Source organism: Palaemon carinicauda, chromosome 21 (assembly GCF_036898095.1).
Source record: "Palaemon carinicauda isolate YSFRI2023 chromosome 21, ASM3689809v2, whole genome shotgun sequence".
In the NCBI taxonomy this organism is placed as follows: Eukaryota; Metazoa; Arthropoda; class Malacostraca; order Decapoda; family Palaemonidae; genus Palaemon; species Palaemon carinicauda.
This window is the reverse complement of record NC_090745.1, coordinates 127,194,211-127,213,946: the sequence shown is the minus strand read 5'-3', so window position 1 is coordinate 127,213,946 and position 19,736 is coordinate 127,194,211. Positions and strand designations below refer to the sequence as shown.

Sequence of the window (19,736 nt, the reverse complement as noted above, 5' to 3'; positions counted from 1 at the left end):
TTCCGAAGGCTTCTATCGACCCTCACACTGTTTGTTCCAATTGTCGGGATAAAACCTGTCAATTGGAAGATCGGTGTGAGGAGTGCGTTGGCCTTTCGGAATTCGATTTTATCGAATTTCAAAAGTACACACGCAGGCTAGAGAGAGATAGAGTTAGGAGAAGTTCTTCTCGTTCTATTGATATATCCTCTCCTCATGCCCCACAACCTATTCCTTCCCCTGTAGTGGTTGCTCCTAACCCCCCTCCTGGCACTCAGGAACCATCGATGGCTGATATGATGCGTGCCATCCAGGCTCTGGGTGAGAGAGTTGAGTCCCTTGCTAGTGACCGTAATCAGCTCATGGCGGATGTGAAGGAGCTTAAGTGCCAAAGTGCAGTGGGAAGTGCTAAAGTGCCAAGTGATAGTGTTGTGGACAGTGTTGCGCTTGAGGGTTCGTCTGTTCGTGCCTGTCGTCCTCCTAGTCCGGGACCTCTTGCAGGCTCCCAAGTCCAGGGGAGAAGCAATGTCGTACGACGCATGGGTTCGAGAGGCTTTAATCAGCGAACAGACGTTCCTTCCGTGGTATCGGGCGTATCTACCCAAGATCGCTCCTACCTACCCAAGACGAGAGAGCCCATTTATACCTCGTCTTCTGAAGGTGTTTCTCGCAAGAAACTTTGGACCAAGGTCTCGCGACGGTTAAAACGTAAATCGGTCCCTTCAGCACAAGTCCAACGGCCCGGTTGTAGCCACTGGGTCAGTTCGGACTCGTTGCCGTCATCCGATGACTGCTCACCACCTAAGAGAGGCAAAGCGGTACCGCTTCAGACAGTAACACCGTCTGTCGCCGCACCTGCTCCCGTAGACCCTAAGTGGTCTCTACTGCAAGACATGCAGTCTAAACTTACGTCTCTGATGCAGGACTTTCGTGCGGAGAAGGTTGCTGCCGTACCAGCTAGTGCAGTACCTAGCCTACAACCCTCCACGCGATCGGTTGTGCGTCCTGTGGACGCTGAGGTAACCTTCTCACGCACACCAGTTGAGAGAGTTCCTCCACCCATGCGTTCCAGTGTGATCTGCCAGCCGCATGTTGACGTTAAGCGACGCACGGAGGTTGCCGTTGACGTTCTGGATGTTCAACAACCGTCAGAGTTGCCTTGTTTTGACGCGGTGCGTCAACCTCCGCAACCCAGTGTGGTTTCCACTGCGCAACCCCATCAGTCTAGACAGTCTGGGGTAGATGCTGTGCGTCCCCGCGCTACCATGGTTGTTGACAGCTCACAGACTGGGCAGCAGTTCCATGACGTTGCGTCCGGCTCAGTCACGCATGCACCAGTGCGACCGGACTCAGCGAACCAGCCGTTACCCACTCCGTTGCCGTTTCCTCATCAGTTGTCGGATGAGGAACTTTCTGATGATGATGTTGCTGCACATATAGATGAACCACAATCAGAATTGGACGAGCCTAAGTCTACTCAACCCTCTTTGGACTTTAGAAAAGTTTTGGCCATTTTCAAAGAGCTGTTTCCTGACCAGTTTGTTTCTGTGGCTCCTCGTTCTCCGCCTTCAGAGTTTGTTTTAGGCATGCCGTCTACCACTCCTGCCTTTACTAGACTCGTCCTTGCACGCTCGTCCAAGAGAGCTTTGCGGGTGATAGGAGAATGGTTGCAGTCCAAGAAGAGCTTAGGGAAGACAGCCTTTGCTTTTCCCCCTGCTAGACTCTCTTCTAGATCGAGCGTCTGGTATGCCACGGGAGAAGTTCTCGGCTTGGGAGTTCCTGCCTCTGCCCAGGGCGACTTCTCAAGTCTTGTAGACTCTCCCCGCCGCCTTGCCATGAGACGCTCAAAGATATGTTGGTCATCATCGGACCTGGACCACCTTTTGAAAGGAATCTTTAGGGCCTTTGAAGTTTTTAACTTCTTAGACTGGTGTCTAGGAGCCCTAAGCAGGAAGATCTCTTCGACAGATAAAGAGACTTCCTTGCTCATTATGTCCTGCATGGACAAGGCTGTACGTGATGGGTCTAATGAGCTTGCTGCATCATTTGTGTCCGGAGTCCTAAAAAAGCGAGAAAATCTCTGCTCATTCCTTTCTGCTGGAGTTACACCGTGCCAGAGATCTGAGCTTCTCTTTGCTCCTCTTTCCAAGTGCCTTTTTCCAGAAGTCCTGATTAAGGAAATAGCCGCTTCGTTAGTGCAGAAGGACACTCACGATCTTGTTGCGTCCTCAGCTCGCAAAGCTCCCCCTTTGCCTACCTTGTCAACTAGACCAAGGATGGACACTCCAGCGTCTCGATTTATTCCGCCCTTTCGTGGCAGAGCCTCCAGCAGAGGAGGTGCTCGTGCCGAAGGGAAGCGAGGGAAGAAGAAAGGATCCAAGTCCTATAAGGGCAGAGTCTGACTGCCCGCATCTTCAGACAGCAGTGGGAGCCAGACTCAAGAACTTCTGGCAGACCTGGGAGAAGTTAGGCGCAGATGCACAATCTGTGAAGTTGCTCAGAGAGGGGTACAAGATCCCTTTTGTAAGGAAACCCCCTCTAGCAACGTCTCCCATCGATCTCTCTCCCAGGTACAGAGAGGAAGACAAGAGACGAGCCTTGAAACGGGAAGTGTCTCTTTTGCTAGAGAAGGGAGGGGTGGTCAAAGTCTCGGACCTTCAATCTCCGGGATTCTACAACCACCTCTTCTTGGTTTCAAAGAAGACAGGAGGGTGGAGGCCGGTGCTAGACGTCAGTGCTCTGAATGTCTTTGTCACAAAGCAGACGTTCTCCATGGAGACCACAAAGGCAGTCTTAGCAGCGGTCAGAAGGGAAGACTGGATGGTCTCGTTAGACCTAAGGGACGCCTACTTCCACGTCCCCATCCACCCGGACTCCCAACCTTTTCTGAGATTCGTTTTCGAAAAGGTGGTCTACCAGTTTCGGGCCCTGTGCTTTGGCCTAAGCACAGCTCCTCTTGTGTTTACGAGGCTGATGAGGAATATAGCCAAATTCCTCCATTTATCGGACATCCAAGCCTCCCTTTATTTGGACGACTGGCTTCTCAGAGCCTCTTCCAGTCGTCGCTGTCTGAAGGATCTAAAGTGGACTCTAGATCTGACCAAGGAATTGGGTCTCCTTGTCAATATGGAAAAGTCGCAACTGGTCCCATCCCAAACTATTGTGTATTTAGGGATGGAGATTCACAGTCTAGCTTTTCGGGCTTTTCCGTCGGCCCCCAGAATAAGCCAAGCCCAGTTATGCATCCAGAACATGCTGAAGAAGGAACACTGCTCAGTCAGGCGGTGGATGAGTCTGGTAGGGACGCTATCATCCCTGGAACAATTTGTGTCATTAGAAAGACTACACCTCCGTCCTCTTCAATACCATCTAGCTTTTCACTGGAAAAAGGACAAGACGACGCTAGAAGCGGTCTCGATCCCCATTTCCGAAAAGATGAAGTCTTGTCTGACTTGGTGGAAGGACAGTATCAACCTAAGAGAGGGTCTTCCCCTGGCTGTTCAGACTCCCAACCACGTTCTCTTCTCGGACGCATCGGACGTAGGCTGGGGCGCGACATTAGACGGTCGGGAATGTTCAGGACTGTGGAACTCGAGTCAAAGGATCATGCATATCAACTGCAAGGAGCTGCTGGCAGTACATCTGGCCTTGAAAAGCTTCAGGTCTCTCCTTCGAGGCAAAGTGGTGGAAGTGAACTCGGACAACACCACTGCCTTGGCGTACATCTCCAAGCAAGGAGGGACCCACTCACTGACGTTGTACGAGATCGCAAGGGACCTGCTCATCTGGTCAAAAGGTCAAGACATAACACTAGTAACGAGGTTCATCCAAGGCAACTTGAATGTCATGGCAGATTGTCTCAGTCGGAAAGGGCAAGTAATTCCAACAGAATGGACCCTCCACAAGGATGTATGCAAGAGACTTTGGGCCACTTGGGGCCAACCAACCATAGATCTCTTTGCAACCTCGCTGACCAAGAGGCTCCCAATATATTGCTCACCAGTCCCAGACCCAGCAGCAATACATATAGATGCCTTTCTCCTAGATTGGTCACATCTAGATCTATACGCATTCCCACTGTTCAAGATTGTCAACAAGGTACTGCAGAAGTTCGCCTCTCACGAAGGGACAAGGTTGACGCTAGTTGCTCCCCTCTGGCCCGCGAGAGAATGGTTCACCGAGGTACTTCGATGGCTAGTAGACGTTCCCAGAAGTCTTCCTCTAAGGGTGGACCTTCTACGTCAGCCACACGTAAAGAAGGTACACCAAAGCCTCCACGCTCTTCGTCTGACTGCCTTCAGACTATCGAAAGACTCTCGAGAGCTAGAGGCTTTTCGAAGGAGGCAGCCAGTGCGATTGCTAGAGCAAGGAGAGCATCCACCCTTAGAGTCTACCAATCGAAGTGGGAAGTCTTCCGAGACTGGTGCAAGTCAGTCTCTGTATCCTCGACCAGTACCTCTGTAGCTCAAATAGCTGACTTTCTCTTATACCTGAGAAAAGGACGATCCCTTTCAGCTCCCACTATCAAGGGCTACAGAAGCATGTTGGCATCGGTCTTCAGGCATAGAGGCTTAGATCTTTCCAACAATAAAGATCTTCAGGACCTCCTTAAGTCTTTTGAGACCACGAAGGAGCGTCGTTTGGTTACACCTGGTTGGAATTTAGACGTGGTACTAAGATTCCTCATGTCAGACAGGTTTGAGCCGCTACAATCAGCCTCCCTGAAAGATCTCACTTTAAAGACACTTTTCCTGGTATGCTTAGCCACAGCTAAAAGAGTCAGTGAGATTCATGCCTTCAGCAAGAACATCGGATTTTCGTCAGAAAAAGCTACATGTTCGCTACAACTTGGTTTTCTAGCCAAAAATGAGCTGCCTTCTCGACCTTGGCCGAAATCGTTCGATATTCCCAGCTTATCGAATATTGTAGGCAATGAACTAGAAAGAGTCTTATGCCCTGTGAGAGCTCTTAAGTTCTATTTAAAGGGCACTAAACCTTTACGAGGCCCGTCTGAAGCTTTATGGTGTTCAGTTAAGAAACCATCTTTGCCTATGTCAAAGAATGCTTTATCCTACTTTATCAGACTGTTAATACGAGAAGCTCATTCACATCTGAGTGAGGAAGACCAAGCATTGCTTAAGGTGAGGACGCACGAAGTTAGAGCTGTCGCAACTTCCGTGGCCTTTAAACAAAATAGATCTCTGCGAAGTATAATGGACGCAACCTATTGGAGAAGCAAGTCAGTGTTTGCGTCTTTTTATCTAAAGGATGTCCAGTCTCTTTACGAGGACTGCTACACACTGGGACCATTCGTAGCAGCGAGTGCAGTAGTGGGTGAGGGCTCAACCACTACAATTCCCTAATTCCATACCCTTTTAATCTTTCTCTTGAAATGTTTTTATTGTTGTTCTTTGGGTTGTCCGGAAGGCTAAGAAGCCTTTCGCATCCTGGTTGATTTGGCGGGTGGTCAAAGTCATTTCTTGAGAGCGCCTAGATTAGGGGTTTGATGAGGTCCTGTTGTATGGGTTGCAACCCTTGATACTTCAGATCCTAGGAGTCGATCAGCATCCTAAGAGGATCGCGAGGCTCCGTAAGGAAGACGTACTTAAAAGGCAGAGTAATTGTTCAAGTCGACTTCCTTACCAGGTACCTATTTATTTTGTTTTTGTTATTTTGATAACTTCTAAAATGAAATAAAAAACTCTTAGCTCATAAAAGTGTAAACATATGTATATTACTGGTCTCTACCCACCATCCTGGGTGTGAATCAGCTATATATTCACCGGCTAAGTTAAATATTTAAAAATGTTATTTTGATTATAAAATAAATTTTTGAATATACTTACCCGGTGAATATAAATTAAATGACCCTCCCTTCCTCCCCAATAGAGACGCAGTGGGACGAGGAGAAAATTGAGTCTTTGTTTACATGAGAGCTGGGTATCTGGTCGACAGATGGCGCTGTTGGGCACACCCGCAACCTGTGTAGCGATCGCTGGCGAGTTTTTCCGTAGAGTTGTCTGTCGAGCAACAGAGTTGCAGCTATATATTCACCGGGTAAGTATATTCAAAAATTTATTTTATAATCAAAATAACATATTATTATTATTATTATTAGCCAACCTGTAACCCTAGTTGGAAAAGCAAGGTGCTATAAGCCCTAGGGCTCCAACAGGGAAAAATAGCCCAGTGAGGAAAGGAAATAGGGAAATAAATAAATGATGAGAACAAATTAACAATAAATCATTCTAAAAACAGTAACAGCATAAAAACAGATGTCATATGTAAACTATAAAAAGACTTATGTCAGCCTGTTCAACATAAAAACATTTGCTGCAACTTTGAACTTCTGAAGTTCTACTGATTCAACTACCTGATCAGGAAGATCATTCCATAACGTGATCACAGCTGGAATAAAACTTCTAGAATACTGTGTAGTATTGAGCCTCATGATGGAGAAGGCCTGGCTATTAGAATTAACTGCCTGCCTAGTATTACGAACAGGATGGAATTGTCCAGGAAGATCTGAATGTAAAGGATGGTCAGAATTATGAAAAATCTTATGCAACATCCATAATGAACTAATTGAATGACGGTGCCAAAGATTAATATCTAGATCAGGAATAAGAAATTTAATAGACAGTAAGTTTCTAAGATGAGAAAGTTTTGTTAGGATTCAACTTCATACCCCATAATTTGCACCATGCACTAATTTATGCAAAGAGAGTAGCATCATCTGCATATGTAACATGCTTGTTTTCTAGGCCAAACCACATGTCATGTGTATATACTATAGTATGAAAAGTAATGGACAGCCAAGAACACTACCTTGTGGAACACTAGATATCACATTCCTATACTCACTGTGGGGCCCATCAACAACAACTCTTTGAGATCTATCTCTTAAAAAATCAATAATAATGCTAAGAAACAACCCACCCACTCCCAACTGTTTGAGTTTGAAAACAAGGGCCTCATGATTAACACGGTCAAAGGCAGCTCTAAAATCAAGACCAATCATACGAACTTCCTGACCACAATCAAGGGATTTCTGTACAGCATTGAAGATTGTAAGAAGAGCATAATGTTCTTCAAGGCCTTTAAGAAAACCAAATTGCAAACTAGGGAATAGATGATTACCTTCAGCAAACCTATTAAGATGTTTTACTAGAACAAATTCAAAAATTTTAGGTAATATGGGAGTTATGGAAATTGGCAGGTAATCAGTTGGACTTGAGCTACCTCGAACATATTTACATAGAGGAGTAACATTACCAATTCTCCAACAGGTGCTAAAAGCTCCTCTTCTTGCTAACTTGCGCAAAATAACAGATAACTTTGGAGCTAAGAAATCTGCAGTCTTTATAAAAAACAAAGGAAAAATACCATTTGCTTCTATACTTCCTTAAGCATCAAGGTCCATCAACAGAGCTTTAATTTCACAATATCGAAAAACTAAACTAGTTAGTTTAGCCTCAGGAGAACAGGAATGAGGAAGTTCAAGTTTTTCATTATTCTGTTTACTGTCAAAAACCTCAGCCAAAAGGGTTGCCTTTGCCTTTGGACAGTGAGTGACTGAGCCATCTGGTTTAAGTAAAGGAGGAACTGTTGCATCTACACCAAAGAGTGTAGATTTAAGGGTAGACCACCATTTATGTTCCTGAGTTGTACCAGAAAGGGTTTCTTTTATGGTTAAATTGTATTCTTAGGAAGTTTATGGCTTAATTAGTTTTAATAGAAAACATTGACTATACTTGAGGTTGTAATGCAGTTATTAGATATAACTTTACTAAAAAATATAGCTTAGAATTCTTAAGGATTTTTCTCTTAGTGCAGTGTACAAGTAGTTGCTGAGGTATGGGATGGGAAGGCTAGTTGTACATATCTACGACTAATCCTATAATTTTTAAGTCTCTCAACCAATACTTATTTTAATATTTACCCAACATTCATTGCTCTATAAGCTTTATATTATAGAACAGTAAATGTTGGATAATTATTGGTATAATGAATCTTCTCTTTTCTTATACCTTTTTTTTCATTGAAACCTTGATTCTGCACTATACAGTATTAAACTCTTCTTGACGAAGATGGCATTCCAGACACTACATACACACAAAAGGCAATATAAATCTAATCTTAAATTATAGTAGTTGAATGCACAGAAAACAAACTTTTAGGTACTTGGACATTATACTATAATTACTTTTGATAAACTTGGAAAAAACAGCTTTTGGACTGACAGCTGTTAATTTTTACTTGGTGTGGTATCTTGGCCGTAGCAATCACATTTTTTCACCTTGACTTCAAACATATGTGGTGTAGTTCAATTATGTTAATACTTGTTGAATGCACTGAATGTGAAGGTGTTCACCTAAACAGTGTGAGTGTGTTATATTTAAATAGAGGATGCATGCAAGAATTCCCAGATAATCCTGTAGAAGCAAAAGTAAATAGATAACATGGGAGTGAATGCATAAAATGCTCTCATTGGAAGAAAGTCTCAACCCCATAAAAATTTTATTATTTTATGATTTATAGTTATGATCTGTAAGAAGAAAATGAATAGTAAAAGTTAGAAAGCAGTGCAGCTGGTGCTCAAAGAGCCACTGCAAAGAATGTTAGTACTACCTGCAGTGTCCCACATGAGGTGCAATATATGTTATACCCCGTAGCACAATTGTTTATGAACTGATGTCATTTTTACATTTTCTAAACGTGTTCATCATTTTTTGATAACTTGTCTCATAAAACTTTAACGAAGATTAAAATTTTTTTTTTATTATATTTCAGGCCCTTGTGTTGTGTTTTCGTTTGCATTTCACAAAAGATGCCACTGTTGTCAATACTGCCAGCGCCACTGTTCGACAGCTTGTGAGTGTTGTGTTTGAAAGAGTTCTTGCTGAAGATTCGAAGCATGTAAAAGAAGAGTAAGTAATGCCAATTATGAGTTCCTTTACAATTCAGATGATTGGTTTATGTATTTTATATTTTTTTCTTAATTTTTATTGTTATTGTTTTTTTTTTAGTAATTGAGTTACATTTTTAGACTCATGAGTGCTCATCTGAAAGATTTGTTCTTAAGTGAAATTATAAATAGAGGCAAGTAAAGTTACTTAGATATAGTATAGTACAGTATTATAGATTTAAAAATGTTACTGTGAAATTTTAGAATAAAAGGAATTTTGAATTATTTACTAACCCATATTCTTTAATTATTGTACTGTTTACAGAACTGGAGAGGATGATACTGATGATTCAATGAACATGGAAGAACTGAAAGTTCTTAGTGCCAGCCCACCTAAAACTCTTCGACCAGCAGCTGCAGATGCTTACCTTATGTTCCAGGTAAGCATATACTGTCTTATATTTAAACAGCTTGTTTTGGTCGTTGAAACTTGTTAAAAAGTTTAAGTTGTGGTGAGTGAGGGGGAAACACTGTCCTGCTGCTCTGTTGGTCACAGGCCTTGAATTTATTATTATTTCTATTCCTATTGTTTTCTTGTTTATTGTACTTCAGTATGGAGTTTGGTGGTTTTGTATAATGATAGGGGAACTACAGCTTTATGTTCCTGGTAGTGTATGTGCTAGATTTGCCACCAATGAACACTGGTCATATATATTTGTTTACTTATATGACATCACTGGTCTTCCAGAGTCCTATAGGAAGTTGCTGATTGTTGTTTTCATGCTGATGTTTGTTGCTCTCAGGTTGTGAGAAAGTCTTCCCCTTTTCCTTGTTTGGGGAGTTGTTCCTTTGCATTCATCTCATTTTATCATTTGAACCATAACTGAGGCCCTAACTGCTTTCTCACATGAATTGCTATTTTAGAAGGGACTTTAGGTCATCAAGTTTATTTGTAACAGGTAGGGGACATTACCCAGAAGGGAAATAACTTACCTGTACGTTTCATCATAGATTTCTTCTCACCAACGACTCAGTCTTTTTATGTTGAAGGATGAGGGTTTGTTACCATCTCAAATCATTAAATTTGAAAAAAAATATGTATTTTTCCTAGCTATGTAAAACCAAGTTCTTTTAAGGAAGTTCCACCCTCGGCCACCTCTCTGAGTGTTTTTTCTGAACTGAAACTGAGCTCCCTGGCAATCTCATTCAGGCTGTTATACAGAAATTTTGCTCTAAAAATCCATCGGCTACTAGTTTTGCACCAAAGAGATTTCTTATGTTAAAAGGACTTCTGTTTGTATAGCCAGGGAAAAACTGATTTAAAATTTGTGATGTTCTCTAGCTATTTCAGTTACCATCCCACATAATGTTCTGACAGTGGTGTGTCCTTTCTTACAAATACATTGGAATTACTATAAATAAATGATTTATATAGTAGGTTGCAATTTTTTTTTACTCATTTTCATTGCTATTGAGAGTTATGGTTGAGGGAAAAAATCCAGTTATATATACGGTACTGTGTGTACAGTACATTTGATATTGGTAAATACTTGTTCTGCACTGATGGTATGGCAGAGCACATCAAGTAATCAAGTACAGTGTTGCACTTTATGATTTACTAAACTGTCATTTGGTCCCCACCTGTACCCAGATTTTATCCTTTTACAGTCTCCATTTCCACTCCATTCTTTCATCTTGATACCAAGTCCTTCTAACATTTCATAGGTAGTAGGTTGGCCAGGGCACCAGCCACTCGTTGAGATATTACCACTAGAGAGTTATGGGGTCTTCTGACTGGCCAGATAGTACTACATTGGATCCTTCTCTCTGGTTACGGTTCATTTTCCCTTTGCCTATACACTCACACACCGAATAGTCTGGCCTATTCTTTACATATTCTCCTCTGTCCTCATACACCTGAAAACACTGAGATTACCAAACAATTGTTCTTATTGCACTGTAATTGTTTAGTGGCTACTTTCCTCTTTGTAAGGGTAGAAGAGAGACTTTAGCTATGGTAAGCAGCTCTTCTCGAAGGACACTCCAAAATCAAACCATTGTTCTCTAATCTTGGGTAGTGCCATAGCCTCTGTACCATGGTCTTCCATTATCTTGGGTTAGAGTTCTCTTGCTTGAGGGTACACTCGGGCACACTGTTCTATCTTATATCTTATTTCACTTTCTCTTGTTTTGTTGAAGTTTTTATAGATTATAAAGTGATATTTATTTTAATATTGTTGCTCTTCTTAAAATATTTTATTTTTCATTGTTCCCTTTCCTCACTGAGCTATTTTCCCTGTTGGAGCCCCTGGGCTTATAGCATCCTGCTTTTCCAACTAGGGTTGTAGCTTAGCAAGTAATAATAATAATAATAATAATAATAATAATAATAATAATAACTCTGCAGTTTTACTGCAGTTTCACCTTTATTATTATTATTATTATTATTATTATTATTTCTAGCTAGGCTATAACCCTAGTTGGAAAAGCAGGATGCCATAAGTCCAAGGGCTCCAACAGGGAAAAATAGCCCAGTGAGGAATGGAAACAAAGAAATAAAATACAGGATAAGAATAAACAAGCAGAATGAAATATTACAAAGACAGTAACAACATTAAATTAGATTCTTCACATATAAACTATAAAAAGTTAAAAAAAAAACAAGAGTAAGAGAAATAGGATAGAACAACATGCCCGAGGTCTTTATACATTGTCTTCGTTTTATAATCTCCATCATGATGTCCAACAACTCTTTAACTCCCTCCATTTAGTCTTGATGCAATCCTGGTTGTTCTAGTGCTTGGTCTTTAGACTGAACTTACATAAACCACTTCCTTTATGGTCCTATCTTTCAAGACACTTACTTACTTGATTAATACTACAGTAAAACGCATGTTATAGAGTCATATTTTACATTGATTCATAATATCTATATTCGATGTCAGGATGCCAGAGAACTTCAAATCAATCAATCAATCAATCATAATGTCATATGAGCCACTGTATTTGATATTAGAAAGGTGTAGCAGTAATGTAAGAATCTGTCATACCAAGCAAATTTCTTTGGAACTTTATAACTTTTATATAGTGTTCATTTTAGGAAAATTCTCTAGGAATGGCACAAACCTTAACTTTTAGTTCATAATCATGAAAAAACATGTACATGTATTAACCCTGGATAGGTACGGTGGGTCGTTTGCGACCCCGAGCGTCAAAAAAAAACAGGTTTTTCTCACGTGACTCACCCCCGTGACTGAATATGTGGGTGATCGACCTGCAGGAGGTGTCTCCCCTACACGCTCTAGTAGTGTCCAGATGTGCATTGCTGTAGCTGTACTCCTTCCCCGATTTCTGAGACGCGTCGGGGTCGTTCGCGTCCGAGTTTACCCTTCTAGGGTAGTTTGCATAATTATCAAAGTTATTACGTATTATGAAATTGTCGTAGAATGGTGCAACTTGTATAGGTTATCAGTTGTGGAAAGTCTTGGTGGATTGTTTGGCTACCATGTGCATGTTTTTTTTTTTAGTTAAAATGTCGTTCATCACCACGAGGACCATTTTACCGCGAGTGCCCCTTTTTCATTTTTTTTCATTTTTTTGCCAAGTCATTTTTCCGTAAGATATTGCCAAATAGTGTCGTAAAACTTTTGCTTGTTTAGTGTTGGAAAGTGTGTCTAGATGATCTGGCTACCCATGCATGACTTTGTTTTTGTCAGATACGACGTAGTTATTGGTATATTGGGTATTTAACTGCGGTTACCAATTTCTGTTTTTTTTTCAATATTTGTAAAAATTACTACGTAGTAAGGAATTGCCGTATATTATTCATTTTTTTTTCATGTTTATGTGTTAGAAAGTGTGCCTTGATGGTTGGGCTAACACGTGCATGTCTTTTTTTTTATCTGAGATGTCGTATATTAGAATGTCGGGCATTTTACCGCGAGTGTCCCTTTTTCATTTTTTTCATTTTTTTGCCAAGTCATTTTTCCGTAAGATATTGCGAAATAGTGTCGTAAAACTTTTGCTTTTTTAGTGTTGGAAAGTGTGTCTAGATGATCTGGCTACCCATGCGTGATTTTGTTTTTGTCAGATACGACGTAGTTATTGGTATATTGGGTATTTAACTGCGGTTGCCAATTTCTGTTTTTTTTTTCAATATTTGTAAAAATTTACTACGTAGTAAGGAATTGCCGTATATTATTGATTTTTTTTTCATGTTTATGTGTTAGAAAGTGTGCCTTGATGGTTGGGCTAACACGTGCATGTCTTTTTTTTTTATCTGAGATGCCGTATATTAGAATGTTGGGCATTTTTCCGCGAGTGCCCCTTATTATTTGTTTTGCATTTTTTTGCTTAGTCATGTTACCGTAAGGAATTGGCAAGTAGTGTCGCAAAACTTATATTTTTATAGTGTTGGAAAGTGTTTCTAGATGATCTGGCTACCCATGCCTATTTTTTTTTTAGCCAGATATGGCGTATATATAAGTATGTGTTCGATTTTCCTGTGATTGCCATTTTTTCGTTTTTTCCCATTTCTTTCAAAATTACTACGTACTAAGGAACTATCACAGAGTAATATTTCATTTATATGTTTATTTGTCGGAAAATATGCCTTGATGGTTTGCCTAGCACGTGGCTGAAATTTTTTTTTTCTGAAATGCCGTATATTAGAATGGCCATTTTTCCACGAGTGCCCCTTTTTATTTGTTTTGCATTTTTTTGCTTAGTCATGTTACCGTAAGGAATTGGCAAGTAGTGTCGCAAAACTTATAATTTTATAGTGTTGGAAAGTGTTTCTAGATGATCTGGCTACCCATGCCTATCTTCTTTTTATAGCCAGATATGGCGTATATATAGGTATGTGTTCAATTTTCCTGTGATTGCCATTTTTTTGTTTTTTCCCATTTCTTTCAAAATTACTACGTACTAAGGAACTATCACAGAGTAATTATTCATTTAGATGTTTATTTGTCGGAAAATGTGCCTTGATGGTTTGCCTAGCACGTGGCTGAATTTTTTTTTTTCTGAAATGCCGTATATTAGAATGTTAGCCATTTTTCCGCGAGTGCCCCTTTTTATTTGTTTTGCATTTTTTTGCTTAGTCATGTTACCGTAAGGAATTGGCAAGTAGTGTCGCAAAACTTATATTTTTAGTGTTGGAAAGTGTTTCTAGATGATCTGGCTACCCATGCCTATCTTTTTTTTAGCCAGATATGGCGTATATATAGGTATGTGTTCGATTTTCCGGTGATTGCCATTTTTTCGTTTTTTCCCAATTCTTTCAAAATTACTACGTACTAAGGAACTATCACAGAGTAATGATTCCTCTAGATGTTTATTTGTCGGAAAATTTTGTTTACTTTTTTTTTGATTGAATATCATCAAATTTTTTTAGCTAAAATATTGTTTTACATTTTTTTTTTCGATTTTATTTCCCTTCAAAAAAATTTTTTGGGGTCAGAATTTTAATTTTATAGGCGTAAAATAATCGACAATTATCCAGCAACCCACCATACAATTTTTATGCATATCCAATAATAATTAGATTAGTAAATAACACCTTGAAATTGACATACCCTTCCTACATTTCAAGTGGCAGATTAGGGAGTCTGAGTCAGTGTGGTTGGCGGCCATTTTGTGGACATATCCGAAGCGTGAGCTGCCCTATCTATATATATTCTTGTTCCCTATAGAATTTGTGATATTTTGGTATATTTTTACCTGCATAAATATCATATTATATATTAAATATATGTATTTTTTTACGGAATTTCTAAGTACTCAAAAAATTACCTTTAGATATGGCCCCTGATATAAATGTAATTTACAAAATAATGAAGATTTTTTTACATATTTCTATTTTAGGATAACATATGTTTATTCCCTAAAAAAATTAGCCACTTCCTATTTCATTTGGGTACCCAAAAAAATTCATGAAATTTGGACAAATTTTTTTGGCCAAAAAAAGTTACCCTTTTTTTCTCATTTCAGATCTTCACCTCCATGGGTCTGACTTCATCCAAAATACATCAAGATGTGTCCTAAACATTCAAGAATCAATTCCTAAAAGGATTTGTGTATATATGTATAAACTTTTTTTTTATGAATTTTTATGTCAGGTCTTTTTTTTTTCTACTTAATTTTTTAAAATATTTATAATAAATAGTTTTTCTGCAGATGAGTAGTATTTATCTATACAGTTGTTTTAAGCATTCATTGAAGTTTTTTTTGGCAAAAGAAAAAAGGAGGTTACTGCAAAAACTGATTTTTCAAGAATTTTTTTTGGCGTCGGGGTCGTTCGCGTCCGAGTATACCCTTAAAGGGGTGTCCGAGGACCGTACCTATCCAGGGTTAAGGTCAAAATAATGATTTTCGTACAGTTTTTACTTTGAATTGACATTTCCATTAATTTGCAGGATTTGGTGCAACTGGTGAATGCAGATCAACCATTATGGCTTCTTGGCCTTACAGAAATGACAAGAACATTTGGTTTAGAGCTTTTGGAGTCCGTCCTGACAACTTTTCCATCAGTTTTTTACAATGTAAGTGAAATTTTACCTTGCTATACTAATATTATGCCTTGAAGTGGACATTTTAACTGTTGCATATGGGATAGCTAGCTTTTTTTTTGGTTATTTTGTTTCTGATATTACATTGTGTAGTAGATTTTTTTTTTCAAACATCAGTTTTTCAAAGATTTGCTTGGTTGTCTCTTAAGTTTAATTTTGTGTCAAAGCATCACAGAAATTATTAAATTTTCCTTGTGTATTTGTTAAACACCTTTACACTTTAACATCTAATTGTCTATTGTATCCCGAGGAAATGCATTTTGCTAATTTTTTTTGTAGCATCATTTATCCTTGTGCTACCAATGGGTGGCAGTAAGAAACGATTGCCTCCTTCGCGTGACACTAGTTTTAGTACTTATCCACAAGTATGGTATGTATTTGTTATACACTTTAAGTATTTTGTACTTGTTTGTGTTAAAAGCCAGGACTGATGGAGTGCCTGAAGTTGATTGCCATGGAACTCCTTGAGTCCATCCTGAGTATGTTTCCCACCCTGTTTTATGATGTAAGTTTGAATTTGCTTCCTTCACGAAGTTTGTGTTAGTGCAAGATGTTTTGCATCGTTTGTCTTGTTTGTATGCAATTATTGGTCTTGGTGTCTCATGAGGCTGTGCTGAAGTTTTGATGTTTGAAATACTTTAGTGTTGGCTTTTGGGTTTGGAATGTCTGTCAATCGTTTCATGGCTGTTTTTATACCAGCTTTCATTGTTTGTGAAAGGATATCATTGGTTACCTAAATGTTTTCAGGAAAAATTTAGAAAGGAACAATAACATTTCCCTTATTTGCCTCAAGTACCTTTTATAAACACACCCATATTTGTGCTAATGCTTGTTAGTTTGTATATCCAGAGGCTTTTTAAGCATAACTGCTTTGAACAAAATTGTCAGTCCAAGTTATTGTTGTTATTTAAAAAACTGAAATGTACAGTGCATGTTTTATGATGTCAGATGCTTTATAGTTTGAAATTTTTCAACTATTGCTTGAACCTTTCATCTAGATAGCAAACAGTAGTTTGGCAATTAAACTTTTTACAATGATTTAGTCAGTTAAAATACAAGGCATTTCTTGAAATAACTAATTATTGTGACACTGTATATCATTTAGATGAATTACCTGTTTATTGAAAGTTTTGGATATTCTGGGAAAGAATATTCATAATAGATTAACATGATAGGTATTAGAAAAAGGCAGGTAAGATAAGATAGAGGACCATTTTTTTTTTTATCTGGTAGTAGGATTTAACAAATAAATAATATAATCGTCACTTGAAAAGTTATTTATTGACTGACTGGCTAAGGTTGGTTTTTGATAAACCTTTTTAGGGTGTTTTCAGTTATCCCTTTTGACAAATTTAGGCCGTGCGCAAGCCCTTCTCTATTATCAAAAGAGATAAACTAAATCTATTTTCATTACTGCTGCTTAGTATTTTTATTTTTATTACAAATGTCTATTTTGAATAGGACTAAAGATGTTTTTTCTAGCATCTGTATTATTTAGTGTTGCTAGAAATCTAGGTTTTTTTTTTTAATATGATTCCAATATTCATAGAAGGTAATTTTACTCTTTTCATATTTTTTTGGTCCTCCATTTTACCATCATTAGGATATGGTTCTTTTTGTAGCTGTAAGCATCTTTCAAGATCTGCAGACTGAAATGCTTTGAACATTGGTATTTATTTTACTAATAATTTGGGCTGGTTAATCTCCTCTTAATAAATAAATAAATTTTGTCAATAATATTTGATTTTTTTTTAGAATAATTCAGCCCTTACTGCCCGTAGTACTTCTGAAAGTGATTGATATGCATTGTCTAGTGTCAGCATCCTGGTTTTGTTGTGATAGCCACAGTGTCCCACAGTTCCCATTGCAGGTCTTTCATCTCTAGTCAGTCAAAAAGAGGTGACTCAGCTCATCCTGAATTTTTCTTTGCTGTATGAACAAAATCTCCTATTAATCATCTAGAAAATTGCAGAGAAGTAATTCTTTAGGTTTTTATACAAAGTTAGATGGATTTGGATAACTTTGAAGCTATCAAAACAGTAAGTCATAGACTGTTGGGGTGTAGTTCCATAAGTGCACCGCCTAAATGTCTATGTAGCATCCTTTGGTCCCCAGCTGCCCTTACTTTTTAATCTTTCACTTTACCTCCATTCCTCTTTCATTTCTTACATCTCTTGTATTTTGATAGTGTAATTTCCCCAGTTGCACTTATACATTGAATGGTCTCTCAGACCCCATGCTCCAGTGCCAAATTATGAAATCCAACCGGTGAGTCAGTCAAGGAAGTAAGGTAATGAGCAGGTTTTGATATTTGTTAATTTATTCCATAGCGATTTACAGTAACAAGATCACCGAGTCCCATTTTGACTTGTGCGTTGTCTTATTTTTAAAGATTCATTTTTCAATATTAATCTTACCCGATGATCATGTAGCTGCAACTCTGTTGCTCGACAGAAAAAACCTACGATCGGGATACGCCAGCGATCGCTATACAGGTGGGGGTGTACAACAACAGCGCCATCTGTCGAGTAGGTACTCAGGTACTTCTTGTCAACAAGAACCAATTTTTCCTCTGTCGTGCCAATGGCAGGACCTACTAAATACGCCGTCCCTAACTGGATTTGTTTTCACAACGATTTGGTGAAGTACACTATTCCAGTTTTGAGCTTTCGCTATGCAGGGGTTTTATCTTCATTTCAAACTTGAATTCGTTTTCGATAGATTTAATTATGGTGACGAAGAGAGTATGGACTCTCTTTCACTTTTAAATGGCCGACCCTTCCCTTAGACGGAAGTGTGTTTAGGTTTTTGGTAATTTTGCTTAACACGTTATAGATCCATTTATTTTATATCTCTCCGCCTTTTTAGGCCTCTTCGGTTAACTTTTCAATTATTATAAACTTATAAAAATAAATTTTTATGTTTGTTTATATGCGACCTTTCCTAATAGTAGGCGGTCCTAACTTGGAAGGAGGCAACCAGAGCCGAAGTTAATTAACATTGAGCCCGTTATATCGTATTTAACCTTTAAAGAATTTAATACTTTTTTGATTTTAATGTTTTATGGAAGAATTTCTTTGATAGTCTCGTACTGTTTTCAAAGATGAACTAACGTTTAGTTTTTAGTCTCCGCAGTTGTTGACGTTCAGAACGTTCAACTTGCGCTCTATCGTTACGATAGAGAGAGAGTGTTTCACGGTTTCACTTTGCAGTAAGAGTAAACCAATTCTAGCGTTTCGTTCATTCTTTCTTAGCTTAAAGAGTTTAAATTCTAAATAAAGGAACTTTTTATTTGGGAAACCTTTCAGTTTTTTCCTTTAGCAAATAACATGTTTTAACGATATATAATTGGGCTCTTCTCTCAGGTGCTAAATCAAGAGAGAAGAGAGAGGGAGATAGAGACGGAGGGAGAGAGAGGAGAATAAACGTTTCGTTCAAGCGGGTAACGTTGTTCTCATTTTTTACTCTTCTCCCTAGTCGCTGTAGGGGAAGAAGGTAAAACGTTTCTAGGGTTTTATTCTTGTTCCCAGGCTTTATGTGGTGAGAGATTGTAAACGTAGTTTATTTGTTCTAGTGTTTAGTCTCTTTTCCAGCCACTGAATTCTTTATCTTTATTTATGTTTTTCTGTTGCATTGTAAAACTGTTTTCGCAATTACTACCTTTTAATGAAGGATAGGATTGCGTGTTTCAGGTAGAAATCAGTTAAAGTTTCGATTTCAGTGAAATAAGTGCAAACAGAAAATCAAAAGTGATAAAGTGATATGCGCAAAGTGTTACAGTGTTGCGTCCGAGGGTTCGTCTGTTCGTGCCAGTTGTTCACCTAGTCCGGGACCTCTTACAAGCTCCCAAGCCCAGGGGAGAAGTAATGTCGAACGACTAATGGGTTCCACAGGCCTTGATCGACGAACAGACGTTTTTCCCTCCGTGGTTTCGGGCGTATCTACACACGTTTGCCGACGTGATCGCCCCACCCACACAAAGACGAGAGAGCCCATTTATTCCTCGTCTGCGGAAGAGGTTTCTCGTAAGAAACCATGGACCAAATCTTGCAGCTTTTAAGTGCAAGTCGGTCCCTTCCGCGCAAGTCCAACGGCCTAGGTGTAGCCACTGGGTCAGTTCGGACTCGCTGCAGTCATCCGACGACTGCACACCTCCCAAGAGAGGCAAGGTGGTACCGCAACAGGCAGTAACTCCGTCTGTTGCCGCACCAGCTGTTTTAGACCCTCAGTCACGACGGACAGTAGCTCCGTCTGTTGCCGTTTTTTGTAGACCCTAAGTG

At 39.2% G+C, this 19,736-nt stretch overlaps 1 protein-coding gene across 3 annotated transcripts in view; it reads left to right on the top strand.

Moving 5' to 3' along the window:
• Positions 1–19,736, top strand: part of mon2 (Mon2 homolog, regulator of endosome-to-Golgi trafficking) — a 185,045-nt gene that overhangs the window by 61,712 nt on the left and 103,597 nt on the right. For 2 of the 3 annotated variants that reach the window (XM_068345406.1, XM_068345405.1), the window contains exons 5-8: positions 8,773–8,909; positions 9,213–9,327; positions 15,304–15,429; positions 15,878–15,961. In XM_068345406.1, the coding sequence (XP_068201507.1) occupies positions 8,773–8,909; positions 9,213–9,327; positions 15,304–15,429; positions 15,878–15,961 (462 nt within the window). The remainder of the gene's footprint in view (positions 1–8,772; positions 8,910–9,212; positions 9,328–15,303; positions 15,430–15,877; positions 15,962–19,736) is intronic. The other variant, XM_068345407.1, reaches the window with a different exon arrangement.